A 21,321-nucleotide genomic window follows, 5' to 3' on the forward strand; every position below is an offset into this window, starting at 1 on the left:
CTCCAGATGTGGAGAACATCAATCCAAAAGCTAAGAGGCACCATAGATCAAAACACACGTTTGGGTCAAGTGCGCAATGGAGAAGTCCGTCAGATCCGTGCTGGTGTTCGTGGCTGTTTCCATCCTCATCTCCAGCCATCCTACAGACGCCTGGTACAAGCAGTCCACCGGGCCGAGCTACTATTCCGTCGGGAGAGCCTCGGGTTTGCTGTCCGGGATCCGGAGGTCGCCGTATGTCCGCAGATCTGAGGGTGAATCCGCGCTGGACAGCGGCGAGAGCCCCGGCGTCTCCAACAGCGCGATACCCGACCTCAGCAGCAGACAAACGCCAGTCCTCAAAAACATGGTAAACTATTTGATGAAAACACGTTTTATTATATTATATATAGCCTATTGCATAAGCAAAAGTAAACAATACCCTATTATATATACACAAACATATATAACATAGGCAGTTTATTCAAAGGTTATAAAATATTTATTTTTATTTTTATTTTAATATATTTAAACTTTAAAAAAATGTATCTTATAAAACAATTTAGACTTTAAATAAGCCTAATAAAATGTATAAACATGATATAATAGTTGATTAGGTTGTAGTTAATTTGCATTCAATTATGTATGTATGTATGTATGTATATTTATATGAACTTACATTAAACAGTTTCATAATTTTCTCGTATATATTTGCTAAACTTATTGCTAAAGTGAAATTCTTAAGTGAATCTTTAAAAATGTTTTACATTAAAATATAAATCAGATTTAATGTAGACAGAATTAGATTTGATATCTGATTTGTCCGTTTTCTTTATTTTAAAAAGCATGTCGAATTTATTTATTTAGGGTGGACGATGATGCAATTTTCTTCTAGAAACAAACTTTGTGGTATTATTTTCATGTTATCAATGTGAAGCTGCTTAGATACAATCTGTATTGTAAAAAGCGCTATATGAATAAAGGTGACTTGACTTGACATGTAGAAGAGACTTCCACTAAGGTTTACTGTGGCGTTCTGTTCCCCTCAGGCCATCTGCGTAAAGGACATTTCTCCAAACCTACAGAGCTGTGAGCTGGTTCAGGACGGTTCGAGCACGTTTCGGTGCAAAGCAGACGTGTATCTCTCGCTCGATTCGCTGGACTGCTTCACCTCCTGAGCGGAACCCGTCTCTCTCTTTCTTTCTCTCTCTCTCGCTCTCCTTCCCCGACCCAAAGTCTCTTCATTTCAGGAGTATTTACAGCCAAGGCAGTGAGGCGCGCTGTTGACATTGAATGTTTACTTGATTTAACCCAGGGATGTTCAGCGCTGCTCCCGAATATCTGCTTTCCTGAGATGTTTAGTTAGGTAGCGATGACAATATTTTTTAAACTATGACTTGTATTATGTATATTATGTTATTTTCTGTGAACGTGCGGGACTTCCGATTCACTAGCCGCTATGTAAAAAGTGAGGTAACAGTGAGGTAAACGGCAAAACTATGTGCGCTACAAAACAGTGCATTTATAACTACGACAACATGTTAAAATTACAGTAAAGAAATACCAATTTGAATATCAAGCAGCATAACGAGATGTTTTGTAAAGATAAAAGGATGACACCCGAAGTCTCGCAACATTCGTTAAAAATAAGATGGATATTGTTTTGTGACATTTTTTTTTTTTATATATTTTGTTAAATTCAGGCATCAAGACATTAAAATGTACCGTAAAAAAAAAAAAAAAAAAAGATATTGCACTGTAAAAAAAATAAAAATGCTGCAATTAGTTAACTTAAAATTTGTTGAGATAACTTAAAATTTTAAGTCAAGCACGAACACATACTTTACGTTGAAACAACACATTATTTCAAATTTTATTGTTGAATTTTAAGTCGTGATAATCAAAGCAATCATTTTTTACAGTGTGGTTTAGTATATAGCGAATGTGCAAAAGCGAAGTCAAACCAAATTCAAGCCACTTTCAGTGTGAACACTTAGTTTCAGTTGTATTGTGCAGGAAAATAGATCTCGGAGAGCAGTTTTGAGCACCACTGGTTCACACAATGTGAAGTTCGCTGCTTAAAATTTATAAATGAATATAAATACAAAATCCACAGACTAAACGAAGAGGTGTTTTCTGTTCGATCTGTTCTCACTCGCACCCACCTATCTCCTGTACCAACTTCCAGATGTATTAAATGTTCATAAAAAGAATTCACTGTTATGAGCAAAAACCTTCAAAGATGTTTTCTTTATTTTATTAAACTTGAAAGATATACCGTTCATTGTGTGTATGTTTGTGTTGAGAAACATACTCGTTTCACACCATTCATTGTATGTGGGAAATCAGCACAAAACAATATCAGATAAATTTATGTTAGTTTTTAATTACGTTTCTATTCACAGTGGCTTTTTTGCACTTACAAAAGTAACTCAAATGCTTTTGAAAAGCGAAATATGGCATTTAAATAGCAAAAATACATCAATTAATAATTGGGAAAAAAATGGTAAAGTAACATGATTTGAAATGTATTTACAATATGCAATTGCTACAAGTATGATTATGCTTCATATAGATGTGTGGCTCACTTTGGTGCATCAAAACCATTTCAGATTGAATAAATCCTCTTTGACAACTATAAAAGTGCTGCAATGCCTTGAATAACAAATGAGTCAAAAGCAAAATGATTCATAATGCAAAAAAAAAAAAAAAAAAACCTTTATGAACTGAGAGGGTGTTTGATCTCTGAACGGACCATGTAGAACAAAGATTTACAGAGGAGAAAAGGTTATTTCACAAGTGATGATTAACCATGGTAACACACTCAGGAATCGGGGGATGTCAGGTGGAAAATTATGGGATGCATGGACGAGCAAGTCGACTTCCTCAGGAGAGTACAATTTACTCTTTAAACCATATTATACACTTCCACAGCGTAATATGTGATTCAGATTTGGTTTATTATTGCATTTTGAGGACAGTTATTAAATATTTAGTCCTTTTGTTAGTTGGAGTTTAAGTAAGAAGAGCATAAACTGGCATGTATTCGTTTATTGCTTCATGAAGAGTGTGCAGTCGCTCCATTCTGATAAATATCAGAGCATCATATATAATAAATACCATCAGAGTCTTTGAGTTTTTAAAGGGGAATGGACTCAGAGCAGGGACACGGCCTCCAGGTTCTCCTTGATGATGGTGTCCATGACGACTTGGAAAACGACCTGCACGTTGGAGGTGTCGGTGGCTGTGGTGAAGTGGTGGTAGATCAGTTTGCTGGGGGTGGCGTTGAGAGACACGAACATGGAGGCGATGAACCGGGCGCCAGCGTCCACATCACAGTCAGCTCCTGTCAACAAAAACACGCAGAGAGGTTTTTGAAAGAAGACCAAGGCTGCATATTTACAGTAAAAATAGTAATGTTGTGAAATATTACTCAAATTTAAATAGGCAAAATAACTGTAAAAGGGTTTAAAATGTCATTTATCAAGAATGTCAATGTCAAGAATTTTCAGCTTCATTAATCCAGTGTCACATCGATCCTTCAGAAATCATTCTAATGATGATGATTTGCTGCTCAAGAAACATTTATTATTGCTGCTTCATAATATTTTGGAAACAGTTATGCATTTGTTTCAAGAATCTTTCTAATGGATTCAAGTTCAAAAGAACAACATATACACTGAACAAAATGATAAACGCAACACTTTTGTTTTTGCCCCCATTTTTCATGAGCTGAACTCAAAGATCTAAGACTTTTTCTACGTACACAAAAGGCCTATTTCTCTCAAATATTGTTCACAAATCTGTCTAAATCTGTGTTAGTGAGCACTATTATCTTTGCCGAGATAATCCATCCACCTCACAGGTGTGACATATCAAGACGCTGATTAGACAGCATGATTATTGCACAGGTGTGCCTTAGGCTGGCCACAATAAAAGGCCACTCTAAATAAAGTGTGAAGCTTCCTTCGTGAAGCTTTCTTTTGCATAGTTGAAGCAGTATTTTCTCTAAGGAATATTTAAGATATAAATATTAACAGTCTATGCACATCTGACGAGATCGGCTCCAACCGGTAGGACTGATGAACAGGAGATCAGTCTCTAAACCTTCAATGCTAAATTGACAAATGAATTAACAGGTGAAATGTAGTTGTAAAAAAGTTTTATTGTAATATTCTATCCAAAGCGGGATTAACATACACAAGTGTCGGTGCGGGTGCGTGGATAGTGAAGACAATGTTATGCGAGAAATTTCCAGCCTCATCCGTCTTGACCTTTTCTCCCTGAGGTAAAAACTACGGGATCCATTCCAGCTGATTAGACAGCAAAACCACAAACTCACGGAGACATGGTGGATTCAGTCTTAATGGAAGGACAGAGATAGAGGATGGCAGAGTCTGAAAGAAAGAAAAAAAGAAAGAAAGAAAGAAAGAAAGAAAGAAAGAAAGAAAGAAAGAAAGAAAGAAAGAAAGAAAGAAAGAAAGAAAGAAAGAAGACAAAAAATACAGAGAGACAGGCAGAAAAAAAGACAAAAGACAAAAAAGACAGAAAGAATGACAAAAACAGAAAAAAAGACAGACAGAAATTAAGACTTCTGTCTTAGACAGAAGACAAAAAAGTAAGAAAGAGAAAGACAGACAAATGAAAAAGCAAGACTAAAATAATACGAAGAACCAAAATAAAGAAACAGCATATAAATAAACAGAGAACAAACAAAGATAAGAAAACAGAACAGAGAGAATGAACAAAAAAATTAATGAAAGAACAAAAACAAACAAAAACAAAATTGAACAAAAAGTGGAAGAAAAAAAATAAGAAAAAATTAAAGCATAAACGTGAAAAAAAATGAACAAAAGAGAGTAAATGAAAAAAATGAGGAACAAAAAAACTAAATGACAGACAAAAAAACAAACAAACAAAAACAACAAAAGAAAGATAACGAATGAAAAAGAATGAAATGATTGAAAGAAAGAACAAACAAATTAAAGAAAGCAAAAAAGAAACAAATGAAAGAGCAAACAAAAAAGAACTCAAAAGAACGAACAAATAAATTAGATAAAAAGTAGACAACCGAAAAATAAAGAAAGAACAGAACAAAGAAACAAGAGTGTTTCTTGTACAAACAGACGAACAAACAACAGAAAATGAACAATGAAACAAACAACTGATTGAACAAACGAGAACAGAAATGAAAGACAACAAACAAGAGAACTAACAAAAAGAACAAGAACAAACAAATGAAACTGAGAATGAACAATCAAATAATGAAAGAATTCGAAAAAAGCAAACGAGAATGTAACAAGTGAAAGAAAAAAACAAATGAATTAAAGAAAAAAGAAAACAACTTAAAGAACAAATAAAAAAAAAGGACAAATGACAATAGAATAAATTTTAAAGAAAGGAACAAAAATAAGAACAAATGTTAAAACAAAACAAAAGAATGAATGTTCAAAACAATGAAAACAAACAAATGGAAGAACAAAAGAGAACCAACAAGCAAACAAAAGAAAGAAAGAGATCTACTAAATGAACAAAACAAACAACTAAATCAAAGACGACAAACCATAAAAGAAAGAATATGTTGGGGAGCAGTTGAAGACAGAAACGCTAGCCAACTCTCAGCTTTAATAAAGCAAACGAGCCTTCGTGAGCAGCTGAAGTTAAGAGTCTGCAGAGAGAGAGAGAGAGTGTGATTCATGTGCAAATCACCTCTGAACTGAGGAAGGTAATGCCGTAGATGACGTCCCGAGTGCAGAATCTTCTCTTGGAAAAGATCAATCTTGTTCATGAATAATATCTGCAAAACAAGAGGGAAACACTTACACGTCACTCCAACACCCATCAACCGGCCACTCTGTCAAATCAATCATTCAGGACAAGCTTACACACAAAGTCTAGGAGAGGAAAGTTGTGTGTGCGCGGTTACAAACACCCGGCTCACTATAATGGCTTAATTAACAACTCGGTCCAGTAATGATTTTGCCCAGCGTTTCAAAACAACAGAGTATGACTAACGTGGATCTTAACAAGGGCAGTTAGCGCACCTCATTACTCGGAAAGAGGTTTACAGAGGGCGTACGATAAAAAGACACACAACAAGCGGACCATTGTCACCCACGGGACGACCTAAAATACGCCTGCTAGTTTAATTGCCAAACGACATGGGCAATTATAACAAAGTCTGGGCTAACTGACGACATGGGCTGTAATTACGAGGAAAGATGCGAGGTTACCAAAGCAAGCTACAGAAATCGGCCAATGAAACGAGAGAGAGCTTTGTTCAGAGCGAAACCACAGACTCTTTCATCAGGTGATCGTACAACAGAGTTTATAATGAGGTGGAGCTCCAGAACTTGAGGAGAACTCACTGACATCGGAATAACCGGTGATGTAACTTATTATTTACGAGAAAAAAGTAGATCGTGAATGCAGGGGAGGAGCTAAAAATGAGAGGGCTTGATGATGTCAGCAGAAATGGAAAGTCGTTTCAGAGGCGGAGCAAGCTATTATCAAAAATGATTATAAACTATCAAAAACAACAAATTTATTAATAAAAAGACCAGAAGTGTGCAATAGGAAAGTAAATAGATTCAGATTTGATTTAACTTTAAGTTAAAATCTGTGACGTAAAAACTTAAGCGTTAAATTGCTAAAATCATTGCAGACTTTAGAAGCGGCACTAAAGGATTGTCAAATCACTGAACGAAAGAAACATCTGAAAACACTTGAAAACTATTAAAATAAATATATATTATTTAAGTCTATGTGATATAAATTATGCTATATATTTATGTGTGTGTGTGTGTGTGTGTGTGTGTGTGTGTGTGGATCAATCCACCCATCCTTCCATCGATTGATCATTCAATCCATCCATCCATCCATCATAAATCCATCCATAAATCTACCCATCCATCCATAGATAGATCCATCTATCTATTGATCCATCCATCCATCCATCCATCCATCCATCTATCATAAATCCATCCATAAATCTACCCATCCATCCATAGATAGATCCATCTATCTATTGATCCATCCATCGTAAATGTAAGGAATAATTGACAACAGGCAATTATTTATTTATTTATTTATAATATCTATCTATAAATTACAGAAACGTCTGTCTGTCTGTCTGTTATTCGCATATCCTCAAACTGTTAGTCCGATGGATTTCAAACTTGACAGGCGTCTCGCTACGGGCACGAGTAAGTGCAGTGCCAAGTTTGACGTTGTTTGGATTAGAAATGCAAAAGATATCGGTAAATATATCGGTAAAAGAAGCATTAGAAGGTTGTGGTTTAAAAATAAACATTCTGTCATAAACAAACACTCTGTGGATGTTAACTGAATCTGTATTTTTTCGGAGTTCACTGTGTAGCTTGCTCCCTGAATCGTCGCGCTTATTCATTTGTGGATGTTACCTGAATCTGTAAGTCAGCTACACTGTTTGCTTCTGAATATTATATCTATCTATAAATTACAGGAACGTCTTTCTTTCTGTCTCTGTGTGTGTGTCTGTTATTTGCATATCTCTCAAACCATTAGTCTGATGAATTTCAAACTTGACAAGTGTCTCGCTACGGGCACGAGTAAGTGCAGTGCCAAGTTTGGCGTTATTTGGATTAGAAATGCAAAAGATATCGTCGGTTCACTGTGTAGCCTGCTCCCTCAATCGTGTAGTTCAATTTTCCACATTTATTGTATGTCATTATGTCAGTATACATGTACCGTACTTTCTACCATGCACAAATAAAAATGTCACTGAACTTTTGCTGTGTAATTGTAACAATGAGCACTCAAACACACCGAACCAACAAAAACTGATTTTGCACAGGCACTTTGCACTAGTTTATTTAATTCAATTCGTTTTAGTTAAAATTAATATTATTGACAGTAGACTAGCCTAATAAATGAAACACAAAGCCCTTTTAACAAGTAGGCCTATCAATAATTATTTATTTGTTATATTATCTGCAATAATTACGAAAACGCGTGCAGCAGGACTATCAATTTATTTATATATTCAGTTTCATTTCTATTGATTATAGATAGGACTATATACTTTTTTTATTCAAATTAAACTGCATGTTTCCATTGATTGTGAAGTTACACATTGAACATGGCAGATCAAGCGCATGGGGCTGCATGTTTTTTCTTGTTATGAATTATATCCTATTTTCCGTTAATACAGTCAACTCCGAGAAGTGATATGGAACTGTAACCCGGTAAAGATCTGCCAGGAACTACTTTAGCCGTGCGTTTCCCTGAAAATAACGTTTTTGGTCACATATGTTGGGCGTTTTGTGTAGTCCCTTGATTGATGACACTGGCCTCCTCTCCAGCTAATGGGATGAGATTGGATGAGCACTCTCTGTTAATTGAGCCGTTTCTTACCATAGAAGTGCTTCTGAAGAAGACGTTATTGCAGATTGACGAGAACAGCTTGAGACTCTCCTGCAGTCGATTCTAAACAAGAGCACAAATTAAAAACATGAGCTGTCAATCCCACGAGATCCCATGATGCTCTCATGATGTCATATATGAGAGGCGATCGAAAAGCTGAGGTCGGTGCATTAACACTCAGACTCACATTTAGCTTACTAAATTTTAGATTATAATATTACATTATTTCATTAAATAAATACAGTAAAATATACTAATTAAATGTTTTCAGCATTAATAATACTGATTCTTATTTTTTTGTTACTAAATTTTAGTTTTAGTATGTTATATTAAAAGAATACTGTAAAATATTAAAATTAAGTATCTGCTAAATACATTTTATTTTCAGTATTTATAATGATGCAATTACAGGGAGTTATTAAAAAAAATATATATATAATAATTTAAACCGTTGATACAAAAACGTATGGTGACAGAACCACTATATACTGTAGTAATAGTATCAGAATTTCCAGAAGAGATGTATGAAAAATGTTGATTAAAAAAAAGAAATAAAAACTAATTCATAATTAATAAATAATATATTAGTTAAAGGGATACTGCACCGATTAGCATTAAGCTTTGTATCAGTAGAAACCCGGTAGTATTTTCGAATGACCGTGCTTCCCTCCCTCATGTCCACCTGAGACAAGAGATTTCTGTATTGTGTGGCTGGAAAAAAACCTCAGATGACAAAAAAAAAAAAAAAAAAAAAAAAAAAAAAAAAAAATCGCCATTTTGCGTCATCTGAGGCTTTTTTGTCCAGAGGCGAGAGACTACAGCCAGTAGGGGGAGCTCGTTCCGCATGTCTTCAACCCGCCCATAGGGGGATCTCACGATAAAACGGCGTCTTTTCAGTTTCGAGTCGACTAGTAGCCTAGTTGTATCATTTCTTCCGATACTGCCCTCTGTAACCGGTAGGCGTGGCTTGGGAGTGTCCTCGTTGGGCAGCGAAGCAAGTGCATTCTGGGAGTTGTTGTCTTTCATCCACATGAGCCATTTTCTGGCTTTTCTCAGTCTAGAAAGCAACCAACTTCTAAAATAATTTCACATTTCTACTACACAAATGACCCAATTTAAAACACACATTCATCTTTACAGCGGTGAAATATCCCTTTAATTATTAAATAACCTATTTGGTGATCCCGGGTTCAGTCACTTGTTTGTTCAGTGACAGCTTCTGTTTGATGTAGTAGGTGAATGCAAAAGTACAAATGTTTTCTCACCATAGATGGATCTTCTACTAGCGTCATGTCGTACCCACTCAGGGACACAACGAACAGCACGGCCCTCACGTCCTCAAAACAACTGATCCACTTTCTCCTCTCCGTCCTCTGGCCTCCAACGTCATACATTCTGTGGACAGAGAGAGACAAAAGGTCCTCAATGGAACAGAAACGGCACAAAAACACTTTAATGTCATCACAAGCTCAATTTACCTTGGGAAATACATCATGTTACAAAAGCACAATGGATTTTGAACATCATTTCACGTTGACTTACAAACAGCGTCACATTTGTTATGCTAATATGCTGCTAACTAGCGAAACGCATCCAAACATGTTCAAAACAGACCAATGAGTTATTATTAATGCCACCAAATGAGTCTCTCAAATTAACAAGCTCTGCCAAATTTCCCCTCACAGTGTTTTAGATCCCAACGCTAAAAAGAGTTAGCTTGTTAGCAAAGATGCATCAAAACATTACATATTTCATTACAGGTTCGCCCTCTTCACGTCTATTAGCGCATCTAAAAAGAGCTGGAAAACCGAGTGTTTGTTCTCAGAGCGTTTCTTGTCTTCAGAAAATCATGTCTAAAAGGAGAAGGCTGTGAAGAGTCAAAGTCTCCCTCATACATTTATTTTCCAGCTTCCACTTCATCCTGTGCCATATCTTCACTATATTTGTGGGGAAGATTCCTCCACACGTCTGAAATCAAAACTATCAATTTACACACACACTTCAAACGTGATGGAAAAATAAATCTATATGTGCTTTATGGGACACTAATGCACACGGTTTCTCATAAAAATCAGTCAAACGAATTGAATTAAGAACAAAGCTGATGTTGACACTATTGCAAACTGGTGGATTAAAAAAACGGAAGATTTTCTAGTGTACAACAAAAAGCTGCAGGTAAACCAGAAAAACACGGTTAATATAGCCTACTGTATGCAGTAATCATTGCACAGCTATTGTCTTAATGTACATTTTGGACGCAAGTAGGAACAACATGATGTCATGGGTGAGTTGGACAAAAAGTGTCACTGTTTTCATCAGTTTCTGGTGATTTTTTAAGTGTAATGAAATCTCCAAACCGAATCTAAATCTGAGGTCGCTCGGGGTCACCCCTCACATCTGAGCCGTAATGAACAGTCTAATGATGAGTGAAACGACTTGCGTTTTGATCAGTGTGTTTAACACGGCACGATTCTCACCTCGTCTGCAGTGATTATGTGGCCACATCCGATCATCCCATAATTAAACAAAGCCATTATTAAACCTTTGTGCAGTTGGAAAAGATGTGACACACAAAAAAATTACAGGAAGATGCACTAGGTTTGATTTATTTTTCCCTCTAGTTAAAATTTCCTGTTGCAGTTTAATAGACAATAAAATGATATAGTATTTATTCAGTATATAAGTATGCGTGTGTGTGTGTGTATGTATATGTATATGTATGTAAATATGTATATGTGCATATGAAGAGTTCAGATGCAAAAGCCTCTAAATGCCAATCATTTTTATTGATAAAAAAATTATAATTTTTATCAAGCTTGTATAATTTCACTTAAATGACAATTCATAGGTAATTTGCATTGCCATTTAAGTGAAATTACTGAACTTAAATAGTTTTTTATATAAAATAAAATGCATTGTTTGCATTTATAGATTCAGATTATAATAAAACTATTCAGGATTTATATATTCAGTAGTTATAAATTCACATAAATAAATAATGTTCTCAGATTTTATATAAAAAAAATTTGCCATATAAAACAATAATATATAAACCCAAACATATAAAAGTAAATCCTGAATGTATATTTATACATTTGAATATATATACATTTAAATCATGAATAAATAACTGCAAATATTAATAGACATTTAATTTTAAATATTGATTCATTCTGAATATACAGTCAGCTTACATCTAAATTATGAAGAAAAATTTAAATAAAATGTAAGTAAGTATGCTTTATTACTGACAATAGATAGATTTTCTCAAATTTTGTCCCTGTTAAACATATACAAAAATTAACCGCAGGGTTTTATTAAAGTAAAAGTGTAGTAACCATGTTTTTTGGAGATTTTCATTACCATTTGTATAACCCCAGTTTTACTACAAATACCATGATTAATGTGTGGTTACCATGGTTTAACTACTGTATACTATGATTAGAAGAAAATACTTTTAATGTAATTATTTACTTGATTACGGTTGACAAGTTAAATGGAAGTTATTTGGAATCAGGTGAAAAATTAAACCGTTATTAGAAAAATAAATAATGCAATTTACCATTTAAAATGGTAGTATAACATTTTCATATGGCCATAAGAAACAATATCTCAGTGAAATGAACACAAATGTATAAAACCATAAACAAACAAATCAATGGATAAAAGCATGTATAACTAAATAAAAGCATGAATATAAATAAATAAAAGCACAATGCATAAATAAATAAGCATGTAAATAAATAAATAATAGCATAATGTATAAATAAATGCATTACTATATAAAAGTGTAAATAAAAAAATAATACATACCTAAATAAACAGAAGAAGAAATGCATAGCTTTTATTTAAAAACTGAAGAGAATTATTGATAATGGCAAAGGTTCGCACTGAAATGCAGCAGCTATGGGTGTTCATATCAAACGTGAGGTGTGAATCCAGTGATATGATAAAGATCTTGAGGTTTCGGCGTGGGACGCGTGTGAAGTGCTGAGATAAGGACGAGCAGTGGAGCAAGCCAAAGATTGACAGTAAGTTATTCAGACCGAATTAATTTACTTTAATGAGAATTAAAGAACTAAACCGGTTTCACGTAGCAAACAATTGCTCCAGATAACATCAACACTGCTTTCATAGAGTTATAATGAACATAAAGACTTAATTATGATGGAGTCTCCTTTATCTTCTTAATGGTGATGGGATTTTTTCACTCGTATTTATGCTCTATACCACAGCTTAAACTAAAAACCCAACAAAGAGAACAATTTCCCACATTTTTAGATTGAAAAACATATTTCTGAAGACCAAACGGTAAAGACGTCTAAATGGATAGGCATCCAACTGGGTATTTAAAACATCGATACATCCCACAACCATTTTCTAAGTGAAGTCATCTTGTTTTGATTTTATGATGTTGTAGATGCACTTTTATTAAAAACTGTCATGAAAGCAGTGGGGGTTTAGATTTATCATTATGCAAAGTAATGCAATATAAATGTTATTGCAGAAGCCCTCAACTGAAGCCAATAAATTAGCCAACTCTCAGGGCAGAAAGAGCCCAAGAAGCAGCGAACGGAAAAGTATAGAAAAAGACAGTTGCTATCCACCAAATGCCAAAACACTCATCTTTCCGTGCCATCTCAAACAGTCCGCGGCATGTCATAGCTGTAAATGTCTCCATTAACATTCAAATGGCTGGTAAAAGCTGCCAGGCAGAAAATTACTCACATTTTCCATGAAACCTCCCAATCGTTTTACAGGTTGCCCGATGTTTGCGCAAAATTGAACTTAAGAGGACAATGAAAATGCATGAAACTTTTTCGTTGCAACATTTTAAGCAAAAAGAGTCATTGTTACTGTAACTTTGCAGTTTACCCATAAACCCCATGTTTTTGCCTTTAAAGAAAAAAAATTAACTAAAAGCATAAAAAAACATTTCATTACTTGAAATAAACTGAAATAAAATTAAATAAAACGTATATATTTATACTTAAACTTATTATATATTATTTCAGCTAGCTGACAAGGCAACATTTTTCATTTTCAACTCTTTAGATTAAAGCTAAAACTAAAACTAAAATAAAATGAAAATATTATATGAAAAACTTAATGAAAATTAGAAATGTTAAAAAAGTTGAAGTACTAAAATTGAAAAAATATAATTTTATACTATAAAATAAAAATTTCAAGTAACAAAACTTTCTTGTATGGTTTTAGTTTCAGTTTTAGTTTAAGGGTACGTTTAAATGACGATGTACTAAAAACAGTTTTCGCGAACAGAAGACAATGTTGTGAAAATTAATTATCCTTGTTCACAAGGATCTGCGAAAACTACAAAAAAAAACTGTATTATTCATGCCAGGCCAGTAGATGGCGATGTCACTTTGTAAACATAAACTACGTGCCTCACTAAACACGTAGTACGCATGACTTCACAGTTTTCAAAAATCCGCTTTTCTGTAGTTTACACAGAAAGAATAAAGGTATTGTTTTCAAAAAGTTGCACTGTATAACCCATTTTCAGGCACCCAAAACTCCGTTGCTGAGTAAATGAAACGACAAAAGAGTTCAAGTTTTCCGCTTTTAGTTGAAAATGGTGTCGTGTTAACTATAATAACCCTGAATGATACAAAAAAAAAACAAAAAAAAAACACTGCTTCAAAGTTTGTCCAAAATGTAGATAAAAAGTTATTTATACAGAACACAGACAATTGGCATATACCTTCAAGAGTTGTCTGTCAAATTATTTGAGTTCAGACTCAATTAGTCAAGCCAAAAAAATAAATAAAACTCAGACAAATTCATAACAAGTCTTGCATCCAAATCAAAGTCAAACGTGTGCTCAATGCTGATAATGCCAGTTAGGATATTGACGAACTTGATGCTTAATCAGAACGGCATGCAGAGGTGACGTTTCATAAGATAGTGAGATGGAGGATGCCGCCCACGTTGACACGGTCAATATCACAAAGCGAGAGAAGGGTCTGTTTAACAGAATCCCCCTGATTTCAGTGAACCTGCTAGTTTTAGCTACTTTTAGACAAACAAACTTCAACTGAAAACGAAAGACCAAAGGCTATTTGATCTGTCTGATGATTAAGAGAACTGAGAGTGGTACTGAGAGTCGTTTACAAAGTCTACGACTACTCGTAAAAACAATTGTGTCTGATTTTGTAATAACAGTTGAGGTAAAAAGGGCAAAGAAAGAGATTGTTTACCTGAAGACCAGGTGTTTGACTTTGAACTGAGTCTCGATCACTCCTGTGGTTCTCAGTCGGACTCTTAAAACGTCCGTTTCCGTCGGCATGTAATCGGTGGCGATAATCCTGCCCATGTTCTCAAAAAAACTGGAAACAGAGTGACATAGATAGAAATTATTACAAATGGACATTTGACGACAAAAATTACAGTAATGATTATGACTTCCTAAAACTCATTTTCCACCAAAATGAAACTAGGTCTTGGCCAGAAGTTCTTCGAAGCAGTCTCATAAGCAGATCATTTTTTTCACATTATGACCGCTAACCGATAAATTGCCGATATTTATTCTATATTTGTCAAAATCAGTGTTATTTTAGTACTATGCATATACTATTATAGTATTTATTAATATTTTGAATTAGCTTTTAGTTAGTTTACATTTTAGTAGGTTTTTTTAATATTTCTATATAGATTTAATTTTTAGATAAACTTAACAGTTCTATTTTTAGTAATTTAAGTTCTAGTTGCCAAGGCAACCTTTCTAATTTTAAGTTTTTCATTTAAAATTTCTGTTTTATTATATTTCAGCTTTATTTTACTAGCAACAATGTTTTTAAGTTTTAGTTTCACTGGTATAAATATAAATAAATCACTAAAATAAAATATTTTAAATAAACAATTAAAATGAACATGAACTGAAATAAAATACAATTTGTATAACTTATTTTATTTAAGCTAGTTGCAAAGGCAACATTTTTCATTTTAGTTTAGATGAAGTTGGTGTACTGAAATAACAAAAAAAAAAACTTACATAAAATAAACTACATGGGCATGTTTAAAACAAAACAATTAATAAAAATGACAATCGTTTTAAATAAAATGTTTTATCAATAATGATTTAAATCCTACAAGTAAATTCGCATCACAATAATAACGTTCAGCATGAAAAAAATAATATTAATTTTAAGATTTGCTAAAGATTACATTTAACAGTGTTATTCAATTATTACTGTTTTTAAAGATGAACTTTGAGTGTTAGATGACACTCAATATTGGACGATAACCGATACGGTTATCCAGCAACCTGTCGTAAAAAAAAAAAAAAAAAAAGGCTTGGGAGCGACGCGTCTCTTCACCTCACCTCCTATAATCAGGTCTCTGTGGGAAAAGCCTTGTCCTTAAAGGGCGTCTTACATTGTCTAGGTAAGCTGCTTTACCGCTGACTGCGGTTAGCGGCTGCGGTGGCGATAAGACTGGCCCAGGAGGGAGAACACGCCGTATGCTAATTATCACCATGAATTTAAATACAGCATGATACAGTATAAGCAAACCTGTGGGGGATTTCTGTATGCGGATGTGCTAAAGAGAGGGATTATCCGTGAGTGCGCGCTACGTAGCAATAAACACACCTCACAGGAGGTGAAACACCCTGGAGAGAGAATTAGACAAACACACACATAAACAGTTTTAAAGCAATAACCTCAGACAACTGCGCCATAGTTTTTGATTGAGTGTGTGAGGTATCTTTTCCTGCACTGATAAGACCATTTTATCATTCTGTTCATGCAAACAGAAGAAAGACCTGGTTGCGCTATATGCTAGTACGTCAGAGCTTGTTTTCACACTGCGTTTTCGCACTGTTAAGCTAGGGCTATAGCATCATTAGCATAAACTGTTGTCTTCCAAGGGCAATCAGTCTCTCGCTGTGTCGGAAACATAATACTTCCTTAGTATGGAAAAAACAGTACACCGAAAGAGTAGTATGTCCAAATACATAGTATTTGAAAAACAGTAGCCGAAAAGTCCCCGGATGACCTACCACTTTTGCAGAGATCCTGAAGTGCCTATTCGATGGACACTTTACTATCCCATGAGGCCACGGGAGAGGATTTATGAATGGAGATGAAATGACAAAACTGACGCTGGTAGATCATGTGACCGTAACAACATGGCGAACGTAGCGCGTCCGAATTTCATTCATACTACACACATTCATACTATATAGGGCGTACTTTATTACTAACACGCTCTTTAAATAACTAAAAAAGTGCTCAAATGCATTTGCTATTTAAACCACGTCGCGCAGGACGTGAAAATGATAACTGCGTCGGGCTGAAACTAGCAATAAACACTTGCGTCGCGCCTAGCGCCGCATTGCACCAAATATATGATACGGCCCAAAGTTTCAAAGTAGCTTACACAACAATGCTAATGTTATGCTAGAGCACTGATTTGAAGGTAATGTGAAAGTTAAAGGCAGCTAAACTATTGCCCTTTTACGCCCAAAAGTATACGTTGGCCGTCTGCATTCCTTAACATACATAAATTTAGTCATCAGGAGGGTTCGCGGACGTCCGCGCAGTTCAACTAAATTTAGCTTAAGTTCATTACTTTAGCTTGTAAAGTGGCTGTACTTATTCAAACGAGTAGTAGCTTAAATGACAAGTCGCTAATAGCTAGCAAGTTAATATTCCAAAGTAGCTTACACAACACAGCTAGTCATGCTAGAGCGTTTGAAGAGAACGTTGCTGTGAAAAAAAAAAAAAGTTAAACTGTCTTTTTATCTCTAGCTCTTGACCATGTTCTTGTTTTCAAATAAATGTAACTTAAGTTACCTACTTTTTTGTAGCTTTTAAAATAGTTGACTACTTTTCCAAAAGAGTACTAGCTTGACTACAGTTTATGACATGGTTTTGCTAGATGAATGAATAACACATTGCGTAACGGCAGATATTTGAAAGAAACTCTTTCGTACACGCGAGTACTGAAACGGACTGGATTCTCACATGCACAACTCTATAGCAAGAGGTGTTAGCAGCCATTAGCGTAGACGTGTCATTTTTGCCTAATATATATTTTTTATTAACAACAAAAATGCTTTATACTGATTATAACACTGTTGAGCACTACATTTGTTTCTGCCACAATGAATTTGGAGCTCACATTATATGCATTAAACGCAGTTGCGTACTCTGTAGTCTGTAGAGCATGTTTCTAGTTTTAGCGACAGCTGAACAGACACACAAACACATAACTCCACACTCCGTCTCAGTGCCAATGCAATTCCTTGGCATTCCAGCTGAGTCTGATCTTGTAAACCCCCTGGGCGGCACAACATGCTCCAAGGCAGCGACGAAAACACAAATCCAGACACCTCCGGCCTGAACAGAGACTGCAAGCACACAAGTGCGAGGTGTGTTTCTTTAGGCACGTCTGGGTGCTTATGACAGACATGTCCTTACGTGCATCTGGATGCAACTTCCACTCGCTGCTGGCCTTCACTTCCCAGCGGGACGCAAAGGCCCTGTCGCTGTGAATCTGTTTAACTCTGACGCTCCTTAGGGAAAGGCAGGGGCTAACTTTAACAGCTATAAACTCCAGGAATAGTGTTTTCTATATAGCCCTTGCAAAGTAAAAACCAGCTTCTGATGTTTTTCAGCTGGTCCAGGCTGATCAAGGTCATTAGCTGGTCTAATCTCACTGTATTCTTTTGCTGAATGGAAAACAGCAGCATGAACATCATTCGAAATGTCTTCCTACATTGTGATTCCTACAGAAGAAAAAACATATTTAGGTTTTATTTCTAGATGATCTTTTCCTTTCCAAAACTTGTTCAACCTGGTTTCTCCTAGGCAGCGTGACATTTCGAAGTATTTTTGGCACTTGAAGACCGCGTCTGGTGTTTTGTAGATATACTTTTACTTTTGGATTGATTTGACATCACTTTGACCTCTCAAATCCTTTCCACCTTCACTCTGAAGTATCTCGTCTCCTCGCGCCATTTCTGATCTATTTTTCCACACAATTGAATGTCGCGAAACGATGCCGGCCGGGGTTTTAGGGTCGAGGTTTTTGTGAAGAATTTAGAATAGCGAGGGAGAGCAAATGAGAATGGATGAAAGGCACAATTGAAGAGTTTTCGCAAGATGGATTCAGGACATGAACAGGTGAGGAGCTCTGACCTGGCCTGCGAAGACGATGGGAATGCCCTCTGATAAATCTGACCTTTAACAAGAGAATATGTGTGTTTCTGAGTGTGTGTGTGTGTGTGTGAGGATGGGTGATGGAGCCCTGCAGGTGTGACATGACAGGTTTTTAAACCCGGAGAGCGAGAGCTACAGTACGAAACGAAAACAGTGCTACACTAAATTTAAATAAAGTCACTGTCATTTTTTAAGAATTTCAGGCCTATTTTAAATTAAGTTAAATTTTAATACTTTTTAAAAGCAATTCATCATCATGTGTGTGTGTGTGTGTCCATTTAAACACTCTTCAAACCACAACTCAAATAAGTGCCATGGTGATAATTTAGTTGCTCCCGGTGACAAGCGTGTTATTGACTCCGTATTATTGACAGAAGCATTTGGAGGGGCCAACAGGTGACAGGAGTACCTGTCAGTCAATTTCACACGCACGCACGCACGCACGCACGCACGCACGCACGCACGCACGCACGCACGCACGCACGCACGCACGCACGCACGCACGCACGCACACACACACACAAAAGGGGATATACCATTGGCTTCCATTGGGGGATATACAATCTTTTTTGTAAAATTAACTATAATTAATTAAATATGCCAAAAAATGAAATAAACATTTACAATGTTTAAAGCATGTTTGAAATGTTTTTATATTTTTTAAAGAATTAATAATAATAATAATAATAATAATAATAATTATTATTATTATTATTATTATATTAAATAAATAAATAATAATAATTATTATTATAATAATAACAATAGATGTTTAACATTAATGATAACAACAATATATTTACTACTACAACAAAAACAACAACATATTTACTACTACTACTACAACCACAACATAATTTTTTACTACTACTACTACTACTACTACTACATTAATTAAATTAATAGAAAATATATAAAGAATAATGAATAACAATAATAAAGGCATTATTATAAATTGTTTTTTTTATAATTATAATAATTATTACTAATACTACTACAAATGATCAGTTTAATATTAAGAATAAAATAATATTTTGTATTATTATTTTAATTAAATAAAATATTTATTTATACATAATTACAATTATTATAATTTATAATTAAATAATTGCAAATAAACATGAACAACAACATTATTTTTAAATTAATAATAATAATAATAATAATAACAAAAACTATTATTATTATTATTATTATTATTATTAATAAATAATTGTAAATAAACAATAATTATATATATATTTTTTTACATAACATTATTATTATTATTATTATTATTAATAATGTAAAAATATATACATTTTAATTCACTTTTTGGGACCACTTTTTCCCCAAACTACAGATAAGTACATACTTCTGTGCACATATGTGTGGGAATTCAGTAGAATTGAGGCTATGCGTTTTTGTGTGTGTGGGTTTTGATGCCAAACACATTCGGTATGGACAACTTCAACCACACACAGAACCTCATATCTCACTCGCCTCCATCTTTTCCTCATTCTTTCCAATGATCTCTAGGTGTCCTGCGTGCTAATCAAAGAGACAAGCTAACATGTCAAACCTCCATTGTGTGATGTCCCAGCATGCATTGCAGGATATATATATATCAACTGGCAAAGGCTGCAGGCTTTGAGGTTTGACTGTTTTCTAATTGCCGTTTATGAGCTACCACACACACACACACGCACGCACACACACACACACACACACACACCTCGCTGCAGCGTTTGAGGTTCATTCGCTGTGGCACACACCACACGTCTGCGACATGGGTGACCCTCTCTGTTTCATTTAAATAATCAGCCTCCTGGTGTTTTAGTTTGCGGTCACACACATATGTAATTACACAATTCGCTGTTTAAATATTCCACTAATCAGCCATTATTCACAGTGGGAGTGTCAGATCGAGGCACAGATCAGCGGCCATTATGGCTCAAGAGTGGCAGTTGCACATCAGTTTCATTACACCCACATGAAGCCTACGGACACTGCATCAGGAGGCATTGGGAAACCTGAGCAAAATTGCTAGGAAATCGATAAATCATTGAATAACGATAAAACATTCAGTATTAAGTCTTCAGGAGATAAACGCTTGTCATTAACTGAACATGAATGACATAATCTGTGCTCAGGATCTTTAACGCATTAAGAAAAATAATATTAGATGAGTATTTCGAGGAATCGCTTTGCAAAAATTGTGCAAGGTGGAATGTTTAGCGAATAAGAGAAAGATTTAGGGGTCAGCACCCGTGTCAAATGACCAATTAGATTAGAATAAAAAATTCATGACCTTTTACGGATCATGATTGGCCTATTTGAGCATGTTTAAATGTATTCAAATGAGATTCTAAGCGTTTAGGGGACCCATTCCAGTCTCGTGGTCTGTAACCTCTTTGCTCAAGGCCTGATCAAAATCTTAATGTGTTATTATGTTATATTGTTCTAGCTAGTCAAGAGAGCTTTTTTTAACCACCAAAACCCTGAAGGCTAACTGGAAAACAAAAAAGCTAACAGAAAACAACAGAGACTAACTGAAAAAATAAACGAAACAACAGAAGCTTAATAAATAAAACAACAGAGGCTAACTGAAAAACCAACAACGGAGGCTAACTGAAAAACAACAACGGAGGCTAACTGAAAAACCAACAACGGAGGCTAACTGAGAAAAACAACAACAGAGGCTAACTGAAAAACCAACAACGGAGGCTAACTGAAAAACAACAACGGAGGCTAACTGAAAAAACAACAACAACAGATG

The 21,321-nt window shown here is 35.0% G+C and overlaps 2 protein-coding genes across 2 annotated transcripts in view; one reads left to right on the forward strand and one right to left on the reverse strand.

Moving 5' to 3' along the window:
• On the forward strand, window positions 1-2,258 carry npb (neuropeptide B). The gene is made up of 2 exons (XM_084417773.1): window positions 1-346; window positions 1,026-2,258. The coding sequence occupies exons 1-2, from the start codon at window positions 77-79 to the stop codon at window positions 1,152-1,154; spliced, it is 399 nt and encodes a 132-aa protein (XP_084273899.1). The 5' UTR covers window positions 1-76; the 3' UTR covers window positions 1,155-2,258.
• gnav1 (guanine nucleotide binding protein (G protein) alpha v1) overlaps window positions 2,214-21,321 on the reverse strand; it is a 26,348-nt gene continuing 7,240 nt past the window's right edge. The window contains exons 3-8 of the mRNA XM_084417081.1: window positions 15,990-16,009; window positions 14,598-14,726; window positions 9,645-9,774; window positions 8,371-8,442; window positions 5,686-5,773; window positions 2,214-3,322 (exon numbers count right to left, since the gene is read on the reverse strand). Of these exons, the coding sequence (XP_084273207.1) occupies window positions 3,132-3,322; window positions 5,686-5,773; window positions 8,371-8,442; window positions 9,645-9,774; window positions 14,598-14,726; window positions 15,990-16,009 (630 nt within the window). The 3' untranslated portion in view covers window positions 2,214-3,131. The remainder of the gene's footprint in view (window positions 3,323-5,685; window positions 5,774-8,370; window positions 8,443-9,644; window positions 9,775-14,597; window positions 14,727-15,989; window positions 16,010-21,321) is intronic.

This window comes from Rutilus rutilus (assembly GCF_951802725.1).
Source record: "Rutilus rutilus genome assembly, chromosome: 8".
Lineage (NCBI taxonomy): Eukaryota > Metazoa > Chordata > Actinopteri > Cypriniformes > Leuciscidae > Rutilus > Rutilus rutilus.

Coding starts and splice junctions, on each gene's coding strand:
- npb (XM_084417773.1), top strand. CDS start 77: ATGGAGAAGTCCGTCAGATCCGTGCTGGTGTTCGTGGCTGTTTCCATC. Junction 347..1,025: donor CGCCAGTCCTCAAAAACATG/GTAAACTATTTG, acceptor TGTTCCCCTCAG/GCCATCTGCGTAAAGGACAT.